The sequence below is a fragment of the Mastigoproctus giganteus genome, chromosome 1 (genome assembly GCF_048544385.1).
Source record: "Mastigoproctus giganteus isolate SK-2022 chromosome 1, ASM4854438v1, whole genome shotgun sequence".
In the NCBI taxonomy this organism is placed as follows: Eukaryota; Metazoa; Arthropoda; class Arachnida; order Uropygi; family Thelyphonidae; genus Mastigoproctus; species Mastigoproctus giganteus.
This window is the reverse complement of record NC_143575.1, coordinates 185,846,924-185,873,077: the sequence shown is the minus strand read 5'-3', so window position 1 is coordinate 185,873,077 and position 26,154 is coordinate 185,846,924. Positions and strand designations below refer to the sequence as shown.

Genomic DNA, 26,154 nt, shown 5'->3' with positions numbered 1-26,154 from the left:
AGCAGTGTGTCGACGTCCAGTATCATGCATATTCATACCGAAAGAGCCACTGTCCTGCAATCTTTGGTGTATTGCAGCAAATGGCCGCCTCCGTAGCCAGGTGGGAAGGAGCAGCAGTGCGTAGCACACGCTTCTTGATTAGACCGGGGTTCCGCATCCTCCGTATTTGGTGGTAACGAGCCCGTTACCACCAAATACGGAGGATGCGGAAAGGTCAGGGAATGACCACCGCATATCCCGGAGCAACATGGCCTTAGTTGCTAATGCTCCTAAAAACCAAATAACAAACATTGCACCAAATATTGTGTGGTGAGGCACCCTTCTGCCTAGGAAGCGTTCTTGATAAATCCTGTGAGCCTCTCTTCCGTTTCCATGTCTATACCCGTACTGAACAAAAGATGACATTCCGCGTTTATGCTATTAGAGGCAGATACGCACCACTCCGAGGCCCTCTCAACGCATGCATACATTAATGTTGATGGTAGTCGTACGTTCGAGCACTGTGTTATGGATTGTTTTTTCCATTTTGTGTGCAACAGCAAATGATTTGTATGCATTAAAAATTAAATTACGGAATGTGTTGTTCGATTTTTACAGCCTTTTAATAGCTTCTGCTGCTATAACGACTAATTTACGACCTATGTTTACTTGACAAAAAATGTTTTATTTGGTACCCTCTATCACCTGTTCAAGTTTGTCGGTAGAATTTCTCTGCACCCTGTATATTATCTTTCTATACATTAAAATAATTTTCCTCCTAGTGATATTTATTCAGCCAATAGGAAAAGAGGGAAGCGGGTTACGTGGTAATAACCCCAGGGGCTCACATCTGGTGAGTATGGGCTTGGCACACCCAGGGTCCTGAGCTGGATTCTCTCTCTCTCTCTCTCTCTCGGTAATTCAGAATTTTTTTTTTTTTTTTTTTTTTTTTTTTTTGGCTGGTGCAGCATAAGCCTCAGGCTTCCTTGCACCATATGGCTAATAATAATAATAACAATTCGTAACAGAAGCTTCTGTTTTAGCTTGATCATATTAGATAAACCTCGTGCACGCGCTCTGTTTGTCTAGCATGACCATGCGGTACCATTCTTGATTCTTATATGTAATTATGTATTCATAGCTGAGTTAAGAGATACAGTGTCGAAAGCTTCTGTATTTTATTTTATCAAAAGAAGCCAGCAAGGGGTGAAGCCCCCCCCCTAGAAAACTATTATAATTTATAATTAATATTAATGATTATTATTGTATTTGTTTATTTTTCGCATCTTTTCACGCACCTTAATATTCTATTAAGATGCGTGAAATATTTCTATTTCATTTTTTATTAATTCTACATATAAATAATTAAATAGTTACAAAAATTATTAACAATAATATTAAATTATTAATTAAAGAATTAATAATTAATTATTAATTCTTTAATCTTCCTTCGAACTCCCCCTCCCCCATGTCAATTTTCCTGTATCCTACGACTTTTCTTATAAGAAGGCATCACTCATTCTTTTCACAATGTGGCCGAAGTCCGTTTCGGACGGATCGAGGATGTTTGTTTCTTTTTCTTCTTCTTTCGGGAACGGTTGTCAGTCGAGCAATACAGCAGAATACATACTGTACAATTTACAGAATAAACATCTTATGGCGTTACTGAACTTGGCGCAAAAAATAAAAAACTGCTGATTTTAATATGTGGGGCAGTATGCTTTTTTATTATTATTTATTCTTCTTCAGAGACAGTCAGCCCTATGACATCGCTAGTGGATGGGCAGAAGTATTTTGGAGAACATTTTCATCGCACCACTAAACATGATTCAAGCAAATACGGTGTTCAAAATGGTAGTAGTAGTGGTGGTGGAAAGTGATGCAAGTGTAGGAGCTTATGCAGCATCAGCCAAAAAAAAAAAAAATATCACACCATTCCCTCCAAATGCCTGTCCAGTTCCTCCTTAAATTTATTCAACCTATCAACTTCCAACAACGACAGATGGAAGTTTGTTCCAGCAATTAACCACCCGCTCGCTAAATACAAATTTCCGCACATCTACTCTACATCTGTCCTTTCTTAATTTCAATTTATGCCCCTTAGGTTCGTAATCTGAACGAGTGGAAGGATCCCATCAGAATTCAGCGTGCTCAACCCATTCAAGGCCTTATACACCTCAGTCAGATCACCTCACAGATGTCTAGTCTCCAGCCGCTGCAATTTGCAGAACTTAAGCCTCTCTTGGTAAGAGGATCCCTTCATTCCCCTCACCAATCTTGTTGCCCTTCTCTGAACACGCTCAAGTAAATCTACATCCTTCCTAAAATGAGGCCTCCAGACCTGTACGCAGTACTCAAGGCGTATCCTGACCATTGCCTTATACAGAGGGACATTAATCCCTTTTCCGTGCTAGCAAAATTCCTATATATCATTGACAAAACGCTATGACCTGCCCTGGCAGCCTGTCTGTATTGCTCAGAAAACTTCATATCTGACTGCACAATTACTCCCAGGTCTTTCTCATTTTCTACCACCTTAAGTGTAGTACCACACAGTTGGTACGTTTCTCCGGAGTTACTTCTACCTATATGCAGTACTTTGCATTTGTCAAGGTTAAACTTCAGTTACCAATTCTTAGCCCATCTGCCCAAATTATCTATATCCTGTTGCAGTAGCACACTGCCATTACTGTCATTAACAACCCTGCAAACCTTTGTATCATCTGCAAACCTCGACATTAAGCCTGATATACCTTCATCAATATCATTGATAAATATACAAAACAACAGTGGACACAACACCGAACCCTGTGGGACTCCACTAATAACATTAGTCCACGAAGAGCAGCACCCATTGATTACCACCCTCTGTCTTCTCCCACTTCACCATCCTTTAATCCATTGTGGCAACTTACCCTTAATACCATTCTGCTCCAATTTATACAATAGTCTTCCATGCGCAACAATGTCAAAAGCTTTCCTGAAATCCAAATATATGATATCAAAATTATTTTTTGCATCCAGTTCCTTTGTAACCACATCATAATATCCTATCAAATTTGTCAGACAAGACTTTTCCTTAACAAACCCATGCTGTGTCTGAATTATTGCTGCAGTCTTGTCTAGATGATCCTGCAATGCATCTTTAACCAGTGGCTCCATTATTTTACCCAGCACAGGAGGTAAACTAACTGGTCTGTAATTACTCGTGTCACCCTTAGATCCCCCTTTGTGAATTGGGGATACATTTGCACATCTCCAGTCCGTGGGAACCACCCCTGAGTCCAAGAATGCTCTCATAATTATGGCTAAGGATTTGCTTAGTTGCTTTGCCGCCTCCTTTAATATAACTGGATAGATCCCATCCACCCCAGGTGCTTTTCTTATGTTTAACTTCAACAATTTCTCCTCCACTTTGCTCTCAGTTATTACAAAATCATTAAGTATCTTGCTACAATTTGATAACCTTCTGCCATTTTCAAACCTTAATAATTCCTCACGTGTGAATGTAGATGCAAAAATACTCATTCAGTTTGTTTGCTATCTGAGCAGGATCATTAACACTCCAACCATCGATGTCAAGTGGACCAATCAGATTCATCCCCTTCGTTTTAGAGTTTATATAAGTAAAGAAATCCTTGCTGTTTTTCTTAGCATCTTTTGCCAAGGATTTCTCGTAATCTGCCTTCGCCTGCCTAACCTCTTTTGTGACCTGATTACAGACTAGCTTATATCTGCCATAGGCTTCTGAGTCGCTTGATAATTTATATGCATCCCATGCATTTTTCTTCTCTGTTACGAGTCTCATTAGTTCATTAGATAACCATTTTCCTCAAACAGGCCTCTGAGGTCGGGTATATTCATACTGTGGATTTTAGTGTTTTGCACCAACCTTGCGTAGAAATAAAAACACAAAGGAAACTGGACTTTTAATAACTGTGTTTATAATAAATTATAATAACCTGTATTTACAATAAATTTAACTTTACGATAAACTATACATATAAAATATATTAAAAGACTGCTGAAGAAGAAGGCTGGAGCCTTTGAAAGCTATGGTTTTTTATCGCGCATCTTATTGTTCATAATGTAGCAGATTTTAATATATTTTATATGTATAGTTTATCGTAAAGTTAAATTTATTGTAAATACAGGTTATTATAATTTATTATAAACACAGTTATTAAAAGTCCAGTTTCCTTTGTGTTTTTATTTCTACGCAAGGTTGGTGCAAAACACTAAAATCCACAGTATAGATAACCATTTTGTCCTAAACCTTGAACAATATTTCTTAATAGGTATGAAACTTTTAGTAGCATCCACGATTAATTCCTTGAATGTTTCCCAATTAGAATTTACTGTTGTTAACGTCGTCAGTTGATCCCACTGTACAAAATTTAAAAACTTTCTGAGACCACTGTACTCACCTTTACGGAAGCAAAAACCCTTTCCTTTACCCCTGATGGTAATTAAATTTTTAAGTAAATTCCACATCAGTACACTGTGATCACTGCCACCTCGTGGTTCCTTTATCTGCAAATTCTTAATACACGAATGATCACTGCTGATAACCAAATCAAGAGTATTACTCTCTCTGGTTGCCTCTCGAACATGCTGTTGCAGAAAACAATCATCCAATAAATCCACAAAAGTCTGACTAGTGTGTGAGTGACCAACCCACAAGTTCTAGTCAATATCTGGGAAGTTAAAATCCCCCATTATAAGACATTCTGATTTACTAGCCCACTCTATTTCTCTGTACAATTTTTCATTGTACTTGTACTCATTAGAGAGGCGCCTCCGTAGCCAGGTGGGTAGGAGCAGTAGTGCATAGCCCACGCTTCTTGATTAGACTGGGGTTCGAGCCCGTCACCACCAAATACGGAGGATGCGGAAAGGTCAGGGAATGACCACCGCATATTCCTGGAGCAATATGGCCTTAGTTGCTAATGCTCCTAAAAAAACCAAATGACAACAACTCATTAGAGACATTAGGCCTATAACACACTCTTACTCTTATTTTTGCTTTCACAGTGCTTATGTCACACCAAACTGACTCAACAGTGCACTGTTCATCTATATCAGCTGGGTGCACTTCTTTTGATTTTATGTTTTTCTTAATTAACAGCATAACACCTCCTCCCTTTCTATACACATTGTACTCCCCAAATTCCAGTTCTGTATTCCATATATCTGTGTGACACCACGTCTCTGCTATCCCAACAATATCCGCCTTTGATGTCTTGACCAACACTTCAAATTCATCAAATTTATTTAGTATACTTCTAGCATTGGTATACATGCAAGCATACATGCTCCTACTCCTATTCCTAGTTACCCTAACACATTCAATATACCCACCTATTTCACGATGACTGCCATCAGTCCCTGAAACCCTCAACACCCCTCGCTCCAGGTCGCTGCTTATTCTAATAGAAGTTGTGCAAGAATCACCTTCACCTCTGCCTGCGGCTACTGTTAAACTATTAGTCCTTGTATCCCCCCCAAGCTTTCAGTTTACAGACCCACCTAACACTGCCTCGATAGCATCAGCAAATATTCTTGCACCCTTTCTATTTAAGTGTATCCCATCCCTGTAGAAGCAGTCAAATGACATATTACAACACTTTTCAAGTGCCAAGTTCAACCTACTAAAATAGGCTGCTGTTTTTTTTTTTCACTAGCAAACGAATGTTTTAAAATAACAAATTGTTTGTGCAGTTACTAGCGGGCGATCACCAACGATGATGGTAAACTGTTCTAATAACAAGTAAAACTCTTCGAGTCTTACATGTCATATTTCGGGATTTCTCTGGAAACATTTCTTTCCAGTTAGTAACAAGAATCTTAAAGAAAGTTGGTTTCTTATACAGATGAAACCTTGTGAACTGTGTCGTGACATAGATAACGAAACTTATGTTCAACAGGCCACGATCAACACCAGCAGCAACCAACTTAACCGGACACAGCAGCAGAGGTACTTCATCAAATTTAGTATTGTCGTGACTTTCCCCATATGTAGCTCGTGACATCTGTCACACTCCTAAAGATACCTCTGCGCAAGAGATATTTCTGTTCATGCTTTCAGCGAAGACTTGTGAAGTATGGAAAGACCTTACAACACTTGATAGTCGTCAGATTTTTTAAACACGCTTTCACCATAAAGCAATTGTAATTATTATTTTTAAAATTTTATAATGCAGAAAAAATTTAGCACGGGAATGGCTTAAATGAAGTCGAAATTATTGTGAATTCCAGAAGTAGGTAGAAAGAAACCGAAATACTCCTCGATAGTTATTTACTGTATTATTATTCTTACCTCTCCTTCAAAGTTCCATTCCTTTCTTCACTTCTATTACTAATAATCACAGGTAAGCATTTTCTATTTCTTGGAAGGTTTTTCTCCGAACACGCCCTGTCTGCCAAAGAGATATTTTTTTCCAAAAACGAAGTTCTACAGGAGCGTATCCTCATCGTGTTCTTTCGTTTCCCCCCCCTCCATCGAACTTGCTCTGCTTCTAATGGGCGATTAACAATTTCTCCCCCTCAGGTAAACGAGGTCGCAGGAAAGACCAAATTGGGCCATTATAGTGTTCGTACGCCGTGAAATGTCTTAAAGCTTGAAGTGCAGTAATAATCACTGAATCGATCGTTCAAAAGTGAGAAAAAAAATAAATAAATAAAAAAGGAATGGAGGGCAGGGCACAGCTGTTGAGTTTAACGCCTTTCCAAAGCATTTAAACGTCTATACCTAGAAATGGGATCGGGGATGGAGTGAGAGGAGGAGGAAAAAGAAGAAGAAAACTATTTTGAAAACAACCTTAATGGAGTCTTTAAAGATTTAGGGGCATCCTTATTACTCAACACGAAGGAGTAAATGCACCAATGTTTTGAGACACCATTCCTTTTTTCTAGCTCCTTTAAATCCGAGTGATATGGTCACTAAAATATTCTTAGCAAGGTTCAGTTAGAGACTGATTTTGTTTCTTTTATCCAGCTTAAAAATGTATGCGCCCTGTTCCTAATTATCTTCTTTTCGATTCAAAAACAGAATAACAACAGAAGTCCTGGTTGATCTATTCAGCTTGATATTTTATCATTATTAATCCTTGATAGTTTATATTATATACGTCAAGTGAGGCTGCCCTACTTGCTATTAATCCTTAGTATTTTATATTATTATTAATTCTTCAGTTTTCATATATGCAAATAAATGCTAATCTCTTTAGAATTTTGATGGCAGTAGTCAATAAGCATTTCGCAGTAAAGCTTTTGCTATTCAGGTTCCCGTTTATAATTGCATTGCCTAAGTTTCTATCATCTGCAGGTCTGGGACCTTCCAAGTGATCGAAAGCTGAGATTATGTAATAAGAAAGTGGAATTAAAACTTTCAAAACTAAACTGCTTTGGTAACAGTCTCGGTTTTGTATGTAGCTACAAACAGTATAGATTGCTACAAAACGCATCGATCTCATATATAACTATAATAAATTTTCTGTTTATACTCCGGTACGACCAAACGGTCAGAGAAGTTCGCATGATAAATGGAATACAAGAAACAGCACCGTATTCAGCAGTCACGGGCTTGAACCCCGGTCACTGAAGGCACGTGTACTTATGCACCCGCGCGCCTGACCACTAGCATTGGCGGCCTGAATGGATGAACGCACGAAATGTATTGAAATGCATGCCATTACCCATACTGCCTGTTTTTGTGCTTGTTGGCGCCTCTTCGGTATATCAGTAGGCATAACCAGAAAAAGACTGGACAGCCATGCAATGAGGAATATTTATAATATGAGAATGCTCAGTGAAACAAAGTTTAAGACTCAAGTAAATTTAGACGGTCTCAAACGTATACGAGAGCTGCAATACATTATAAAAAAATTATCTCAAACGTATACGAGAGCTACATTACTCTATAAAACATTACTGCTGCATTTATTTGATGTTCTAGTGCAAATGTGCAATACTGAAGTAATTCCTGAAGACTTGCTTCATAATATGAGATCGATGCATTTCTTAGTTTGCTCATGACTACGTTCAAACTGAGACTATTACCCTACTTGTACAATAATATTTTGAAGCTCTCGGTGGGTCAGGGAACTAAATTCTTTGCCCTAAATAAATTTATTCAAGTTAAACTTGCAGCTGGTTGAAACTGAAAAGTTCACACCAATGACTCGTCTTTATTTATCAGGCTTTCTTACCTTCAGCCCCTCCACAGCATTAGAGTTTGACAGCGTCAACAATCTTTTGCGTATACGATCAACATACATATAAAAAAAAAAAAAAAAAAAACAACAGTTCAATTACTGCTAATGTTACTTTGTAAGAATAAACTCTCTATATCAAATTCTGAACTCTTGAATGAATCAGTTTTTGAAAATGGGTTAGAAACATTAAAATAATAATAACAAAAACAGATTCCAAACTCCAGAGTATACGCACAATAAGCAATGGGGAGAAAATTTCAGAAGTGCCGCTTTCTTAAAAAAAAAAAAAAAAACCTCATGAGAACGCCATCAGCAGGAACACTTCACTGAATGCTTTTGTCACAAGCGCAATATTACCGCTCAACAGTCTGAGATGTTTCAAAATAAAGATGATCTCGTGCTCATCCTACAAGAGTTATTCAAGCAAAAATTATAGAGAATCCCACTTGAAAATGCAGACTATGAATAATAATAGCCTGTGTGCATCTTGAAACTGGACATCCACCCTAAATACCACAAACTTGCTTCTTGCCCTAATGGTAGCCGAGCATTCTGGTCTCTTGCCAAAGCTATTGGCCGCAACTTTTGCCCATCTCTGCTCCCGCCTCTATCCAAACCAGATAGTTCTGTTGTAACTTCAGCCAAGGATAAAGCTGACCTGCTAGCATCCCATTTTTTTTCCAACTCATGTATTAATGATCTTGTTAAAACACCTCCCACAATTCCCAACACGCTCCATTCAATGCCTCCAGTGGTCTTCCGTCAAAAGGATGTCAGAAGGATTTTGACGAATCTTGATGCTAAAAAAGCTCCAGGTCCCGATGGTATTTCTCCACTTGTTCTCAAAACCTGTGCTCCTGAACTTACTCCTATTCTTTGCCGCTTTTTTTCACTTTCTTATTCCAAAGGTGTTTTTCCTTCTTCTTGGAAATTTGCTCATATCCAGCCAGTTCCTAAAAAGGGTGACAAATCCCTCCCATCCAATTATCGTCCCATTGCAATTACTTCTACTCTCTCTAAAGTAATGGAGAAATCAATTAACCACCAACTCTTAAACTACCTAGAAACCTTCCGTCTAATCAACGATCGCCAGTATGGATTCCGTCAGTGTCCATCCACTGGTGATATTCTGGCTTATGTTACCCATTTATGGAATAATTCAATGGAAAGGTTCGGTGAAACACGAGTAGTTGCTCTTGACATCTCAAAGGCTTTCGATCGTGTTTGGCATAAAGGTCTTCTAAACAAGCTTCCATCTTATGGTTTGCCAACTGTTTTTAGTAATTGGTTATCCAGTTTTCTCTCTGATCGCTCACTGAGGGTGATGGTAGATGGCTCTCTGTCTTCTAACTTCTCCACTAATGCTGGTGTCCCCCAAAGTTCAGTTCTTTTCCCCCACTCTTTTCCTCTTGTATATTAATGACCTTCTTCCATTAACTGGAAATCCTATCCATAGTTTTGCCGATGATGGAACATTGCATTCCACTTTCCATTTTGAGAAACCTTGCCCCGCTCAATCAGCTTCAACTTCTCGAAAATCTGCTACAAATTCCTTAAATGCCGATCTTCAGGTAATTCTCCAGTGGGGAAAAGACAACTTAATTGATTTCAACCCTTCTAAAACTCAGTCTTGTCTTATATCTCGCAAAAAGGATTCTTCTGCTCTTATGCTTATCTTTAGTGACACTCCGATTTCTAGGCAAAATGATATATCTCTTTTGGGGATTAACCTGACTTCTAATCTCTCTTGGCACAAGCACATTACAAATATTGCTTCCTTTGCATCTAAAAAACTTGGTTTTCTCTTTCGCTCTCGGCGTTACTTTTCTTCCAAACAGTTGCTCACTCTGTATAAATCGCAAATCCGCCTTGCCATTGAATATTGTTCTCACATCTGGGGTGGTGCCCCCAAAACCTCTCACGCTTCTAGATTCCATTCAGAAGAGGGCAGTTAGGTCAATTAATGATTCATGTTTAACAGAGTCTCTCCACTCGCTGTCTCATAGACGTACTGTTTCTGCTGCATGCCTCTTCTATAGATACTTCCATGGGCACTGTTCTTCTGAATTGGCTTCTATAATTCCCGCTCTCTCTTTCAAAACAGTCCGAACACGTGCCGCCAACATCCATTTACTGTTCAACTTCAAACTCACAGAACCAACCTTTCATCTTCCTCGTTTATTCATTCAACTGCTGTTTTCTGGAACAACCTTCCTTCATACGTATTTCCTGAAAATTACAGTCCACAGAAGTTCAAGTCCAATGTCAACAAATGCAGTATCTTCTTTCATCTTCTCAACCTCCAACCCAAGCACGGTACTAAGTACTATAGGTTCTAATACCTCTCGTGTTTGGGCTTACATAAAAAAAAAAAAAAAAAAACCATAAAAAAAAACGAGGGTGTGTCAATGAAAACGAAAATTATATAAATTTTTTACCACCAACTGGTACTTTATTTAACCCTGCCCCATCCCCAGTTAGGCACTTATCAGAATATACACCAAAATTTTTATACTGTTCATATAAAAATATTTTGGCTGCTGTTGGCAACATTTTTTAACGGCTTCCTTTACTTCACAGTCCGTGTGCAATCATTTTGTTATTTTTGAAGATCATAAATATCGAAAGCGACAGGTCCGAACTGTATGGAGGGTACTTTATCACTTCCCAGGGAAATTTCTGGATTGATGTCATAATGTAGCGAGTTGTGCGTGTCCGCACAATTCGCTATATTAGAAACCCGAACATTTCCCTGACGGTGTCAGTGAAATGTTCGGTTTTCTTGTTTTCGATGCCACGTAGCAGATAAACTGGGGATTCGTAGGTAATTTTGTGAATTGAGTGTTCAACCGCTAGTTGAATATTTATACCTGTGAATCGAAGAACAGCACGAGCATAACCTTCCCGGTGCTTTCAAAAATCTTGAGTTTCTTCTAAAATAGTGCTCTCTATTGCACTCTCTCTCTCTCTAGTTCAAAGAACCTGAATCCAGAGTCACTAGGCAATTCAGAAATAATTTCATTCTTTTTCATATCGCATTAGGCGTTGAATACATCGCTCTGGAATGGATGATGGTGTAGGCGGATGCATGACAATTATCCAGCTTTCTGGCCACATTGTCAAATACCACACCCCGCTGATATCTACCAAGACAACGTATTCTTTTGTGACAACTATGTCAACTTGTCCTGGACGAAGGTTATCCTCCAGAGTGTTTCTTCCTTCACGGTATTTATTTGCCCATTTCTGCACTCGTAGGCATGACATAAATTAACACAAATCCTTAAATTTACACCCAATGAAGGCGCGTAATTTAACTTTTTACAAATTGAAGTTTCGTTTTCATTTGACTCACCCTCATATATCTGATTCAGCAAATTGATTTCGTTGCGTGTACGCTCGATTAGGACAGTGTCATAAAAGATACCATAAACAAGAAACTAATTTTGGATTTTACTTGAATATGCACTGTGAAGGAAAAAATAATAACAAATAAATAAATAATAACAAACGGACTGAATGCCTTCCAGTACTGTGGAATACACTGTACTGGAAGCGTTGGCGAATTATCATATACTGTAGTTTCCATTTGAGAAAATATTCACAAATAAATAATAAAAAAAATTGGGTTATTGTAAAAACAAATTAATCAACGAAAGTAAGACTTAAATATAATTTCGGTGTTTCAAATTTTAGAGCTATTTTAACCAAATACTTTAAAATATTTTAAATTAAACTGCCTCTTACAGCATCAACAGCATTTACTTTTGCCCCAGCTTCCAACAGAGCTTTTACGGTTTCCAAGTGACCATTGGCTGCCGCTAGGTGGAGCGGGGTTCTCCCTTCCTGAAATGAGCACAATAGAGCAGAAAAATTATGTAGGAGAAAAGACAAAAAAGAAAAATTCCAATCAAGAAACTGGTTTTATATTAATTCAGAAAGCAGTTTTGAGTTCTCACAGAAATCAGTATTCTGAAATTTCGTATATTAAAATCAAAAATAATAATAATAAATAAAATAAAATAAATAAAATTGTACAAGCAATGATGAATAAAAAATTGGACTAGAGTACTAAATGTCTGGGCAAATGTTACTGGATAATCAATATGTGCATTTCGCTTCTATTGTTCTGAGAGTTAAAATAAGATTTTAAAAAATTAATTAGAACTGTTATTCTCGTGGTAAGATATAACAAGATATATCGCCCTGTGTGTATTATATCGTACTACTGCGGCTACCAAAATCTTTCTTTGGACATTTGAGTAGATTGTTTTGACAGTATGATAAATATAATAATACTTTAATGTAATAGTTTCTCTACTGTGCGTCTTAGTTCACTTTCACTGTAATTACCCTTGCACTTTATTGTGTGTGTGTGTGTGTGTGTGTGTGTGTGTGTGTGTGTGTGTGTGTGTGTGTGTGTGTGTGTGTGTGTGTGTGTGTGTGTGTGTGTGTACACATTATTACCATATTATTTTTATCTCTCCATTATCACTTTTCACCCCATTTTTATCCTTAATATATATAATTTATCTTGCCCTGGATTCAAAGTTTAGAAGGCTTCTTGAGAAATAATTATCAATCGATTCTCATACATCAGCCTATTTTATCTTTATGCTCAAGCATTGCCAATAACCTGTTCCAGTTGGAACAGATTATTGCAATGCTTGAGCAATTTTTTGAAATAAGATCAGCAACTGCTTGATTGATATTAGAGAAAAGCAACCTCTGACTAATGGGGAATTGGATGCCCTTCGTGTCAATCCTGCAACCAGTAAAAACTGGGGCAGAAAAATTGTGTAACTATGATGCAACTTTGCTAACTGCTGAGGGTGTATTTGCTTTTATAATTGATGAGCTAAGTCAACAAAAATCAGGATTTTTCAAGAAAATGAAAATTCTTTAATACAGAGAATTACTGAGAGAGAAAACAAAAAATACTACTTTGGTTGCGCTGATTCCGTATTTAAACGTTGGGGGGAAATATGAAAATTGTATAGCTACTCCTGGTTTTCCCACTGTACCGAATAAGAAAATATTATTTGAATCTGTAAAGATGACATTGTCAAGGCTTTTCAATGAAGACGAATCACAATCTAGCTCTTCATATTCAGAAGAATCGGAGTCAAGAAATTGCACAAGCCATACAATAGCAGGCAAATTATAAAGCAGCAATACAATCAATGGCAAAAGCTATGCAACGTTCAACATTTTCATGTCAGGCTCAGTTTAAAAAAGAATTTGAAGCAAGAGCTGATATTATTCGAGACAACAGGGAATAAAAACATACTTTTAAAAAATATATTTAAAATATATATATATTTTTTAATTTGCAAATGTACTTAATTATAATAAAGGAATATACACATAATATATATAATATTTTAACCTCTTATTTACTGATGAATGGCATGATAAAAATTATGTTTAATAAATAATAAATAGCCACCACTGATGGAAAATACAATTCAAGTATTACAATGTATAACTGGTCAACTATGCATAAGTAATTAAATTTCCCCAATTCTAAAAGGGTATCTTATCACTGAATAATAATAAAAAAAAAAATTACATTCTCTTAATTCTATCTATCTTCATCCCGGGAATTTCCTGGATGAAGACAGCTTCATACAAATAGAAGCCCTAATTTGGTGGAACATGGCTTTAGTATGGTCATCCAACTTCTCTCCAAGTAAATTGGTATCACTTCAACAAGCCCGTCCATTGCATTAAGAATTTATTGAACAGTGAAGCAGTTACTAAATGTAATATCTAAGGGACTCATGCTAAATGACTATCAGTCTTCGAAAAGCTGGTATCACTGGATTAAGTTCATTGATTGTATCGAATTAAACTAAAAAGTTTTAATTGGATTTTGAATAAATGTGCAATTAACTGTTACTTTTTATTTTATTGCGTTATCTTCCTTAGTGGGTCGTACAAATCGCTAGTCTGAATAATGCTTTTTATGTAGGGTAGGGGGGCACTAGTGAGGAATTTATGGAACCAAGGGTGGTCCAAAAATTTGGGAACCACAGACCTATCACATACATAATACTGTACAGTATTTTATTAATTAGACAGGATTTTTTTAACCGACATCGTAGCGTTTAATTAAATTTAGCTTGGCTGATCGTGAAGTATAGAGGAAAAAGGAAGGGGAAGTGTTTCTCCAGTCTCAGTTTGATATACATAAACCATGATCCCGACCACGGAAAGAATTCAGGAATTTACCACTTAATGTAAATTTTTTCCGTTGAATTTTCTGAATGACAGCACGTAGAGGTTGAAATCAATGAATAAAGGGGACAGTGTTACAATAAAGATCCTCAACTACGTGTGGAATGATCATTGTAGCAGTGGGAGACTGATGTTGAAACACTACATCCATATGCCGATGCTGGCAAATAAATTGGAAGATAATTGTATAATTGCTGTTTATAGTTCAGTTTATTCGTCAGCTCAAGCTGTTGAAAGCGAATCCTATATCCATGTGGATATAGGATTCGCTTTCAACACCAGTCTCCCACTGCTGCAATGAACATTCACTAATTCACCATTTTTGATGACGTTGATCCACCTGTGGGGAACACCTATATTTTTTTTCGCTTTCAACACTAGTCTCCCACTGCTACAATGAACATTCACTAATTCACCATTTTTGATGACGTTGATCCACCTGTGGGGAACACCTATATTTTTTGAAAATAAAATGAACGAAGTTATTGGTAATGTATGACTTGAATGACATCACGCAGATAAGAAACACTTTAGTTATTAAGGAGACACCAAACGTCTCGACTGTTATGCCATAACAGCCGAAAAGTTACGATAAATGGACTAATTTTTTCTGGACTGTGCTTTACTTGTTTTAAAAATAACTAATTGTTAGCTGTTGTTAAAATAACAAAGCAAAAGTTAGCTTTTGTTATTTTTAATAACAAAAAAACAACAGTTACATAAAAATTAACTTTGTTAATTTTTATATAACTGCCTTTTATGTAAATATAATAAAAGTAGTACATTAAAAAAAATAGCACAAGGAAAAAAATGCAAGAAGGCAAGCTTATACAGCATCAGTAAAAAAAAAAAAAAATCACCCAGGTAGTATTATTATACCTAAGGAATAATACTGCCTAGGTGAATTTTTTTTTTTTTTTGCTAGCTTGCTTTCTTCCATCATTTGCCACTTCTAATGCTAATCACGAAATCTGGATTGAACTCAACAGTTCAATCAATTATTTTCTGAAAATTTCAAGTCGCATTTGATATAATGAAAATGGTAGGGAATCCGACTAGATACGAAAACTAAATACCTAGTCGGGAAGGAAATAAGCACATCTGGCCTACGTGTATGAATAAAATAAAAGGGTTAAAAAGAATAAAACTGCTTGATAAATTATGACGGAATAAAATTATAAAAAAAGTTGGCCTTCATCTCGTGAAATATGAACAAAAAACCACAATCAAGAAAATGGAACAAATGAATCAAATAATTCATAAATATATGTTTATTATTAAAAATCATTGAATATAGTGGTTTGTGACAACTTTGTAAATTACAATAGAAAATATATGTAAACATAATTCATTTGCAAGAGCAAAAAATAAGTGGTGCTCCTTGACCTAATGAACGTTTACAATCTCTCAAACCAGTTATTCCGTCATAATTTATTATCTGCAGCCTAGCAATCTTATCCCATTTTAATCAGCTTGTTATGTTCGGCCTACTGAGTAAAATGTGCAAATTTATTTCTGTGCAAGTCTTTTTTAGCTTTCATTTCTAAGTTCCGTGTCATTTTAAAGCTTTAATTAAGAATTAAAGCTTCAGACGTTTCGTTTCATCGCAAAAGATTCATTATGGCTATGCTGCTCTTCCGCCGTAAAATGCATAACATTAAAAAAAATCATATCTATTTCAAAGGTAGAATAATTTCAGTTTATTTACCTACTTGAAGGCCAACAACATTCACACACCTACTGTTTTGACAACTTCGGTCACTGTTTCTTTAAAAAATTCGTACAGTTTATTGATCGATTGTGTCTAAGCTATAACAAAGACAAAACAATCAATGATAAATTCTAGGAAGATAGTCTGATCAAATTATATTAATAAAAGCAATAACTCTGACTGTCGATTTTTCTTGCGAACATTAGCTTCTCGTTATTTTTAGCACAAAAACTAAAATTCATTTATCTTGTCAAGAAAGGGTGTGCTAAATTCCTATACAAAACCCGTTTCGAAGGAGAGAATTTTGGTCCTTATAATGAATTTATAGTTTTATATATATATTTTTTTTTCTTTCCCTGTCATGAAAAATTTTACATAAAAAAGTAATGTTCCTTTTCTATTTTTTTTATCCTTTGTATAGTTTATTTAAAGATATTTTGAAATTTATTTCCATTTCTTCATGTCTTTGGAAATACCATATTCTTACATCATAACTTTTTAAGTAATTAAGAACAGCCCAACGAGGGGAAATCCCAGCGATTCCTTAGCTATATTTTTCTTTTAAAAACAGAGATCACACCCGTAAAGTGGGAGTTAAAGCACGCAGGAGGAGGAATTTTTTGCTTTGACCTTCCAAATAGTTCATTTAAGTTACAACTGCAGCAAGCATCGCCCATGATTTTAATTATTTTTGTGTTAATTTCATATAAGTTCGAATTTATTGGTTGCAATAAAATATTCATAACTCAAATGATAATGTTTTAAAGAAATACGGATTAATAATATACAGTATACTGCAATTTTTGGCCCTCCATGTAAAGATTAACAAATGGTACCCCTTTGGTAATGACAATGCTATACTCTTTTATGGGGAATAATAATAAAAAAATCACAACGTACATTTTAAGTAATATTCAACAAACCTAAGTAAAAAGCTATTAAAAAAGTTGGTACATCAAAATAAGCAATTTATTAATCTATATCGCTATAATTAGGTTCATTTATAAATTTTGTTCTTATTTAAAAGTTCATCTTCATTTTGCTTTTGCAAAAACGCTAATTGGTTCTTGTTCTTTAAGGTCCATTTTGGCGGATTTTTTGTGTTCTTCAGCTAAAACAGCCAGATCATTTAATCTGGTTTCCCCTATAGATTTCTTTTGTAGTTATTTATTTTTAATTTACTGTCTAAGTGACCCCCTAGCCACCGGAAACTTGAACAATAACATACGGTGGCTCTCTCTACCAATATATAATAACAGTAGAGAGCAATATTTGATATAGTTTTTTTGTATATATATTTATTAAAAAATAATGATCGGGACAGATCCTTGAGACCCCCCCCCCCCATCGTTTTCATGGGCCTTTACGTTTTACTAAATCTTACCCCGTGCGCACAGCATTGCAACTTATGTTAGTTTTATCAAAATAAAAACTGATATGGAAAAAAAAAGTTCAACTGTTCAAAAAAAAAAAAAAAAAAAGTTCACATTTAAAAAAAAAAGCTACATCGAAATATCTATTACTAAAAAAATATGATCTGCCGCTCCAGTTTTCGTAGCCGAGTGGTCAAGGGGCAAGGATACAAAAGTCCACGCACTTTGAGTGACCGTGGTTCAAGGCCACAACTATTAAATATGGTATAATGTTCTTATATTCTATCTTGTGAACTCCTCTGACCTCTGGTCGTCCTGTAATATATACGGAAAATTTATTTATTTTTTCGGAATCTCTTGTTCTCAGTTTAGCTTCCCTCCCAGTAAGGTTGTTTCCCTTCCAGTGAGTGATTTTTCTGTTTTGAAAAAGTAGTGGCACCACGATCACGTTTTCCATTCCTAGCATCTTTTCATAATTTCTAACTTTATCATAAAAGGCTTAAGGTTTCAAAATTGTGGGGCAAATCGAACTGTAGGATTTGCTTTTTTTTTTTTTTTTTTTTTTTGGGGGGGGGGGGGGGAGATAGCAAATGTTTTAACAACATTTTGTAAAAACACATTTTTTTTTAACAAAATAAGGACAAATCATCCCATTAATCCAGGTAAGCAGCGTATTTTATTTCAATCTTTCAGATTAAATGTAAAGACATTTAAAAGCTAAATTTAAGGCCAAATATGTTTAGTTGCACTTTTGTGGAAAGAGGGAGCGAAATTTATGAAAGGTTTTAAGGGGAGTAATGTATAAAAGTTTGGGGACCTCCAGTTTAAGAGAATCATTCACAAATCGAATAATTAATGTGCTGCTCCTTCCACCATTTTGTAGTAGAAGTGGAGGCTTACCGGCTGCTTTAGCACGTAACTTTCCATCAATCATGTTCATTAGAAGCTACAAGCGCTGGCAGTTTTGTCTCCTGCTAGCCATAAAAATCACCAATCTTGGCGAAGAAAACTCAAATTCGCATTGTTGAATTTTGCATAGGGTCTATTCGTCAAGAACTGATTGACACATTCTTTCTCCAGGAACGAACGGAAAGAGGGATGTTGCTACAAATTAGATCTCTACACAGATCTTGCGTTTTCGCAGATAGCGGAATGGTTATAATCACTGTTCTCTTTATATCGAGTGGAAAGGGCCTGCGTGAGAATCACATCAACGAGAAGGGGAACTTTTATGGGCTTTTTCCCCTGCTCCGTGGCTGAGTAAATCGATGCGAGTGAAGCAAGTTTTTTTTTCTCTCTCCCGGAATCTCGAGTCCAGAAAAACAGGTAAACTGACCAGAGAACACATGCAATTTAAGGCCTTAATTACATGAGTGAATGAAATTGTTCTCGGGTGATCCGAATATGACAATTATACAGATCCTGAGAAAACACTCAAGATTCAGAAGAACTGAATTTAACATGAGAACGGACCATTATAATTGTAGAATATAATTATTCTCCATCGCAGTCTTGTGAATAGCAATTAAGGTGTTGATTCAAATATATAACTTAACAATTCACTTCTTTTGAACAAACTTGGCAACCTTCCTGTTGTTGTTGTTTGGTTTTTAGGAGCATTAGCAACTAAGGCCATATTGTTCCGAGGATATGCGGTGGCCGTTCCCTGACCTTTCCGCATCCTCCGTATTTGGTGGTCACGGGCTCGAACCCCGGTCTATTCAAGAAGCGTGTGCTATGCACTGCTGCTCCTGCCCACCTGACTACGGAGGCGCCGCAACCTTCCTGAAACTTCACTGTATGATTCAGCAATCGAAAATGACAGAATATTTCACCAAAAATTTCAATGCTTACAGACGCATGGGACAATCAAAACACCCATTTTGGTTATGCTTGCTTTGCAATCGTATGATCGGCATCAATCTTTAATGGATGAAAATTGCTGAGAATCATTTAAGAATTATTAAATCATTCTCCTCTACATGAAAAAAAAAAGTACTATTTTTGTTTATATCATGATTTTACTAACAATATATGCATTGAATATGCATCCATGATTTTTGCACCTTCTATAGTGATTATGGTGAATTTTCTTTGTCTTCGCGCCCTACAATTTGGGAAGTATTGACACAAGGCTTGTTTCTGGGACGAGAAGATTGAGTTTCCTCACCCAGAATAATCCACCTTCACTTTCAAACGAGAGCATGCATTGTAGTAAAGTAGCAAAGTAAATTGTCATCAGCAGTCTTTTGGCTAATATTCAAAATCAATAATTTCATCCAAATGATGCGTTTTTGTGAACGTGGCCACCAGCATGTTAAAACTACATATATTAGGTGTTGCTTCTTCCTTGGCTTGTCAGGCCCATATTCATTTCTAAACAAATCACACCTGTATGCCTTTGGTAATGACAAACAATTACCTGTATACCTTTGGGTTGGTCGAATGCTGCTAACGTCTGGCTTGTGTGATGACAACCAATTGTTTGTATTCAACATCATACCGTACAAATTTTACATTTAGCATAACTCCTGATGACAAGAAACATCGAATACCATTGTTCTGTTCAATGACTAACACCTGTATGCCATTTTAAATGGCGACTCTCATTACTGATACAAAAACCATAATCACCGTTAAGACCTACAGTACAGTAATGGGAGCATATGGTAATGACCATACAGTATAACGAGTATTTATTTCAGTGAAAAGTTAGACATTATCCTTGTTTATGAACCCATCCTTGTATAATTTTAAAATGTTTCCATCAGAGAACTTAGTCTCTCATCGGATGCTAGCTTATGATCTAATGGTAGGTAATTTCCTTTCTAATTACTTAAACGATGACGTATTTTATTACGTCATCGTTTGAGTAATGTTATTCAGTATTACAAACTTCTATTAATTTAATACTTGGCAGTGAGAAATGAATGCACTAATCGCTTTTTAGCACGCAATCAGAAAACAGAAAAGATGGTATGCAATAAATACACGCGAATGTACGGCGACTAGTTGCACTTTCCTGCTCGGTTCTGTTCTAGTCACGACCATGTAGACAAAATACCTACTTAGCCACCCGCAGTGACAAAGCGATGGCATTTGGTAATAACTGTAAATCTCACTTGTTGTGTTTCCACAAAAATTTTTCTATTTTCTGTTTCGCAATTTTATTGTAGTTTCCGATACCGCCAAGATTTCTTAACTGAAAATGCATATACCATTGCAAACGGTAACAAAACACAGAATACCTTTCTATCATATAGTGATTTCAGAGAAAAGAAGGAAATAAAATGCCAAACGTCAGCCAACCATCGACCAAGTTCATGAAATTACCGTAGCGATAAATAAGCAGGGATTACTGCAGGCAGGAATAACACACCACCCCAGGAAACTAGTTAGGTGGGTATTTTTCCTTTACCAGAACTCTGCTTCGGAATGTTAAGATAAAGCATGTGAAGTCTTATAGCAGGGCGGACCTTGTTCGTTGGGGTTAATTAAACATTGAAAGGTGATTGACACTATAAAAAACACTTCTGGCATTTAGGAAGCATGCAAGGGAAGTCAGGACATAAAAAGATATGCTGCGTTGAAATCTTGAAAATACATGTAGTAACGAAATCGATGAAACAAAGAACAGAAAATGCATACTCGTACTGAAGTACGGGGGGGGTGACTATGGCTGAATTCTTCCCCATATTAGCAGCGATATTCGAATCAGTTCGCCGTGTTGCAGTTCCGGTTTTCTTGACAGAGATGATTTTGTTCCTCTACAGGAACTATAGGCTATGGACGAAAACTTGTCACATTCTTTGACCTTGTTAAGTAGGTTTCTGAGGGCTTCTGTTGTGGAGGATCCCGGTTTAAATCCAAACTGATTCCCAGCTGAGAGGATAGCTGCTTCGCAGTATTAGAGGATTCGTTTGTGCAGTAGCTTTTCAAACAATTTGCTAACTACTGAAAGAAGTACGATAGGCCTGTAGCCTTTGTTCCTCTACAGGAACAAAATCATCTCTATCAAGAAAACCGGAACTATAACACGCAAACCACGGAGTTCCCCCCCCCCCCTCCTTCACTATGGAGGAGCTCAGTGCTGCTGCCGTCCGGATAAGAAACAGAAAATGTCCCGGCCTAGACATGATAGAACCCGAAATACTTAAAAAAGTAATAGAATATTCACTGCAACTTCTATTGGCCCTGTTCAACAGATGCCTAGAGTTAGGGAAATTCCCAACAAAATGGAAAACGGCCAACATAAAACTTACCATCAAGAGTCCAACTAAGAAATCAAAGTGCCCGAAATCCTACATGCCTATCGTACTTCTTTCAATAGTTAGCAAATTGTTTGAAAAGCTACTGCACAAACGAATCCTCCAACACTACGAAGCAGCTGACCTTCCAGCTGGGAATCAGTTTGGCTTTAAACCAGGATCCTCCACAACAGACGCCCTCAGAAACCTACTTAACAAGGTCAAAGAATGTGACAATAAGTATTTCCTCATAATATCGATTGATTTTGCCGGGGCGTTCGACTCACTATGGTGGCCGAGCGTCCTGGGCAGACTCAGGGAAGCTAAAGTACCCATCAACCTCTATAAAGTCATAGAAACCTATCTCTCACGACGAAAAATTAAGATAAACACTCCATACAAAAAGATCGCAAAAACAGTACACAGAGGATGTCTACAGGGGTCTGTATTGGGCTCACTCCTCTGGAACTTGGTATATGATGAGTTCTTGAGGATGGACCTAGGGGCGGTGCGGGTGCAGGCCTTCGCAGATGACCTGAATTTGACAGAGCAAGCAAACTCCAGAGCCCAATTGGAAATCCTAGCTAATCAGGCCCTGCAGATACTCCAACAGTGGGCCAAGAAGAATTTCTTAACAATGTCACCAACAAAGACATCGTCGGCGCTGTTTAAAGGAACCCTGCAACTGAGACGACCACCCCAGATTAAAATTGATGGGACAACTATCACGTTCGCCAGTCAACTAAAATACTTGGGTGTCATACTAGATAATAACTTATCCTTCTAACCACATCTCGCATTCCTAAGACAAAAGATCAGAAACTACTCTGCCATGGTAGCTATGGTCACAAGGCGAGACTGGGGGTCTCAAAAAGCGTACCCTAGCCTTATACTACAAGACAACCTTCCTCCCAATAATTACATACGCTTCAGCAATCTGGTACGACAAAACTGCCTTGGTCGTAAATAAGAGAACCCTGGATGCAATTAAACGCACCAATCCTGCTCACTACCACCCAGAACAGTGAGTAACCCAGCGCTGCAGGTGATAGCAGCAGTACTTCCACTTGATCTTGAAATCGCAAGAACAGGACTCCTCTACTACTTATCTAAGAGAATAACCACCACTTTCCTGGAATTTACAATAGACCCAACAAACAACCATAAGACAGAAAAGACCCGGCTTCAGTCTCACCTGATGCAGGTGTGGCAGGGCAGAAACAACCAAAGAGCCATCACCCACAAGTTCTTGCCGAAACTTGAAAATTTTATCCAAAATCGCCTATTTGGTTCTTTCCGGGGTTGCGAACAACGTACTTGTTTGATTTTTTTTTTTTTTTTTTTTTTTTTGGCTGATGCTGCATAAGCTCATACACTTGCTTTCTTGCATCACATGCCACTACTACTTGCTAACTGGACACGGCCCCTTCAACGCAAAGTTAATGAATTTCGCCCTTGTAGAGAACCCATGCTGTACATGTGAAGATATCGAAACCTGGGAACACCTCATGTACGACTGTCCGCAATACGGGGATCTCAGGTGCATCCTAATCACGAGTATAAGATACCTCCCCAAAGGGCAAGAGTTACCTAAATAAAAAATAAATTTTTCTGTTTATACTCCGGGACGACCAAACGGTCAGAGGAGTTTACAAGATAGACAGAATACAAGAAACAGCACCGTATTCAGCAGTCACGGGCTTGAACCCCGGTCACTCAAGGCACGTGTACTTATGCACCCGCGCGCCTGACCACTAGGCTACGGCGACCTACTGGATTCAGAGGAGGAATACAGAGCCCTAACAAACTTTGCTCAAGAACTCTTCCCAAGAAGGAGAACGCTAAATGCAATACACCAGGATTGAAAGACGACCATTAGCATTAGCAGAGGCATTTGATGCAAGAAAGCAAGCTTATGCAGCATCAGCCAAAAAAAAAAAAAAAAAACCCACTTCCACTTCACCCCTCTGTTTGTTCAAAATACCTGTCCAGCTGAGCCTTAAACTTATTTAGGCTATCAACCTCCACCACAAGGGATGGAAGTCTGTTCCACCAACCAACCACCCGCTGGCTAAAGGCAAATTTCCGCACGTCTATCCTACATCTGTCTTTCCTCAATTTGAATTTATGCCCTCTCAGGTGATTTTTCTGAGCTAGAGGAAGAATCCCATCAGCATTGAGCATGCTTAAACCATTCAAGGCTTTATACACCTTAGATCACCTCGCTGGTGCCTAGTCTCCAGACACTGTAATTTGCAAAACTTAAGCCTTTCTTCGTAAGAGCACCCCTTTGTTCCATTCACTAATCTTGTTGCCCTTCTCTGTACTCGTTCCAGCAGCTCTACATCCTTCTTGAAATGAGGCCTCCAGACCTGTATACAGTACTCTAGGTGTGGCCTGACCATCGCCTTATACAATGGAATAATCACCTCCTTATCCCTGCTGGAAAAATTCCTGTATATCATTGACAATACTCCATGAGCTACTCTTGCAGCCCGTCTGCACTGCTCAGAGAACTTCATATCTGCCTGCACAACCACCCCCAAGTCCCTTTCATTCTCTACCACTGTCAGTGTAGTACCACAGAGTTGATACGTTGCTCTGGGGTTGCTGTTTCCCATGTGTAGTACTTGACATTTGTCAATGTTAAACTTCATTTGCCACCTCTCAGCCCATCTGCTCAACCTTTCCAGATCCTGTTGCAGCAGCATAGTGTCAGTAGTGTCCTTGACAACCCTGCCAACCTTTGTATCGTCTGCAAACTTGGACATTAAGCCCGATATACCATCATCAATATCATTTATAAATACAGAAAACAATAATGGACCCAACACTGAGCCCTGAGGGACTCCACTAATAACATCAGTCCACGATGAGCAGTGTCCATTGATTACCACTCTCTGTCTTCTCCCCCTCAACCAACCCTTTATCCATAGCAGCAATTTGCCTCCAATGTCACACTGCTCCAATTTGTGTAGCAGTCTTCCATGTGCAACAGTATCAAAAGCCTTTCTAAGATCCAAGTATATAATATCAAAGTTATTCCCTGCATCCAGTTCTTTTGTGACTGCATCATAGTATCCAATCAAGTTGGTCAGGCAAGACTTCCCCTTAACAAAACCATGCTGTGTCTGAGCTATAACTGATCAGCCAGATAACAAATCAAAACAACCTTTCGGACACACCTTGGAATAATAATTATACAGAAGATACTGTCTTGCCTAGGAATAGTGACGGTGCACTTCCTACAATGATACGAACCAACACTGGAACCAAGAAACCCTGCCTATGTACCAACAAATATGAAACCTAAGTGAAACTGACAAATGTACTAACTGAAGATAAATAACCAAAGACATTCAACCTGGACGGGAGGACACTGTCACCCGAGAGACTTCACTACCGCACATGATCTTATATGACTACACTACGACTGCTGCAGCCTCACTGCCATGTAGCCAAATGGCGATCTGTACCAGCTCCCTTGCCTGGTACCTTTTTTCCTCTCCCAGCCAGTGGGAGGAGGAGATGGTCTACCTGTCTTCTCGCTCCCCTGCCACCCCATATACTTCGCGTGGTGAGGCATGCCTTACTGACCACCTGGGGTTGCATTCCATATCGACCCCATACTTCTGTCTTTCCCCCCAGTCTTCAGTCTCTCCCCCATACCCTGACTAATACGCCAGCGTACACCCCATGCAACTAATCAAAATTAACGATTTCTAAATTGAAACCTGAACCACATTAACCTCTCCTGGCGTTTTCTAAACTTAAGTGTCCCTTTTTTTTTTGTCCTAGCCCACCGAAATCGCAGGAAATTAGGTGGCAGGACCTGCCAGAGTATATACAAGCTACTGGGTTCCTGATATGCCTCCACGGGGCATATGTGGGGCAACGTTGGACCCCCAACGGCTAAACGACCAGAAGAATAATGGTACACGACCCTAAACGATCCAAGACCCACACACTTCTAAATCTCTGGCATTTACAGCATACTGTAACACACCACAACGTAAACGACGCGGAGATAGGTGGAGAAACCCCTGGTACCGCTTGACCCTAAACACACTTACACAACCAACTGGGCCGACCGGGCTAGCCGGGTGGGTACAGTGCTTGCCTGGCAACCCAAAGGTCGCGGGTTCGATTCCCGCCTCGGGCTTGGATCAAAGTACTGCAAAAACCTTGGCCACAGAAGCCTATGCGCCAACAACTACCAAAAAAAAAAAAAAAAAAAAAACCAACTGCGTAATGAAGGTAAAGCAGAATTATTCAGAAATTCATCAATGAAACCACAGAAATTTCATTGATGAATTTCTGTGGCCATAATGTGGGCTTCTGTGGCCATAATGCACCTCCCATGGTTTTTGCAGTACTTTGATCCAAGC

The 26,154-nt window shown here is 38.0% G+C and overlaps 1 protein-coding gene across 2 annotated transcripts in view; it reads right to left on the bottom strand.

Moving 5' to 3' along the window:
- The window catches only part of dgo (ankyrin repeat domain containing protein 6 diego), a 405,239-nt gene that overhangs the window by 153,810 nt on the left and 225,275 nt on the right, over positions 1 to 26,154 (bottom strand). The window contains exon 3 of one of the 2 annotated variants that reach the window (XM_090383458.1): positions 11,943 to 12,041. In XM_090383458.1, coding sequence (XP_090239584.1) covers positions 11,943 to 12,041 — 99 coding nt within the window. The remainder of the gene's footprint in view (positions 1 to 11,942; positions 12,042 to 26,154) is intronic. The other variant, XM_090383467.1, reaches the window with a different exon arrangement.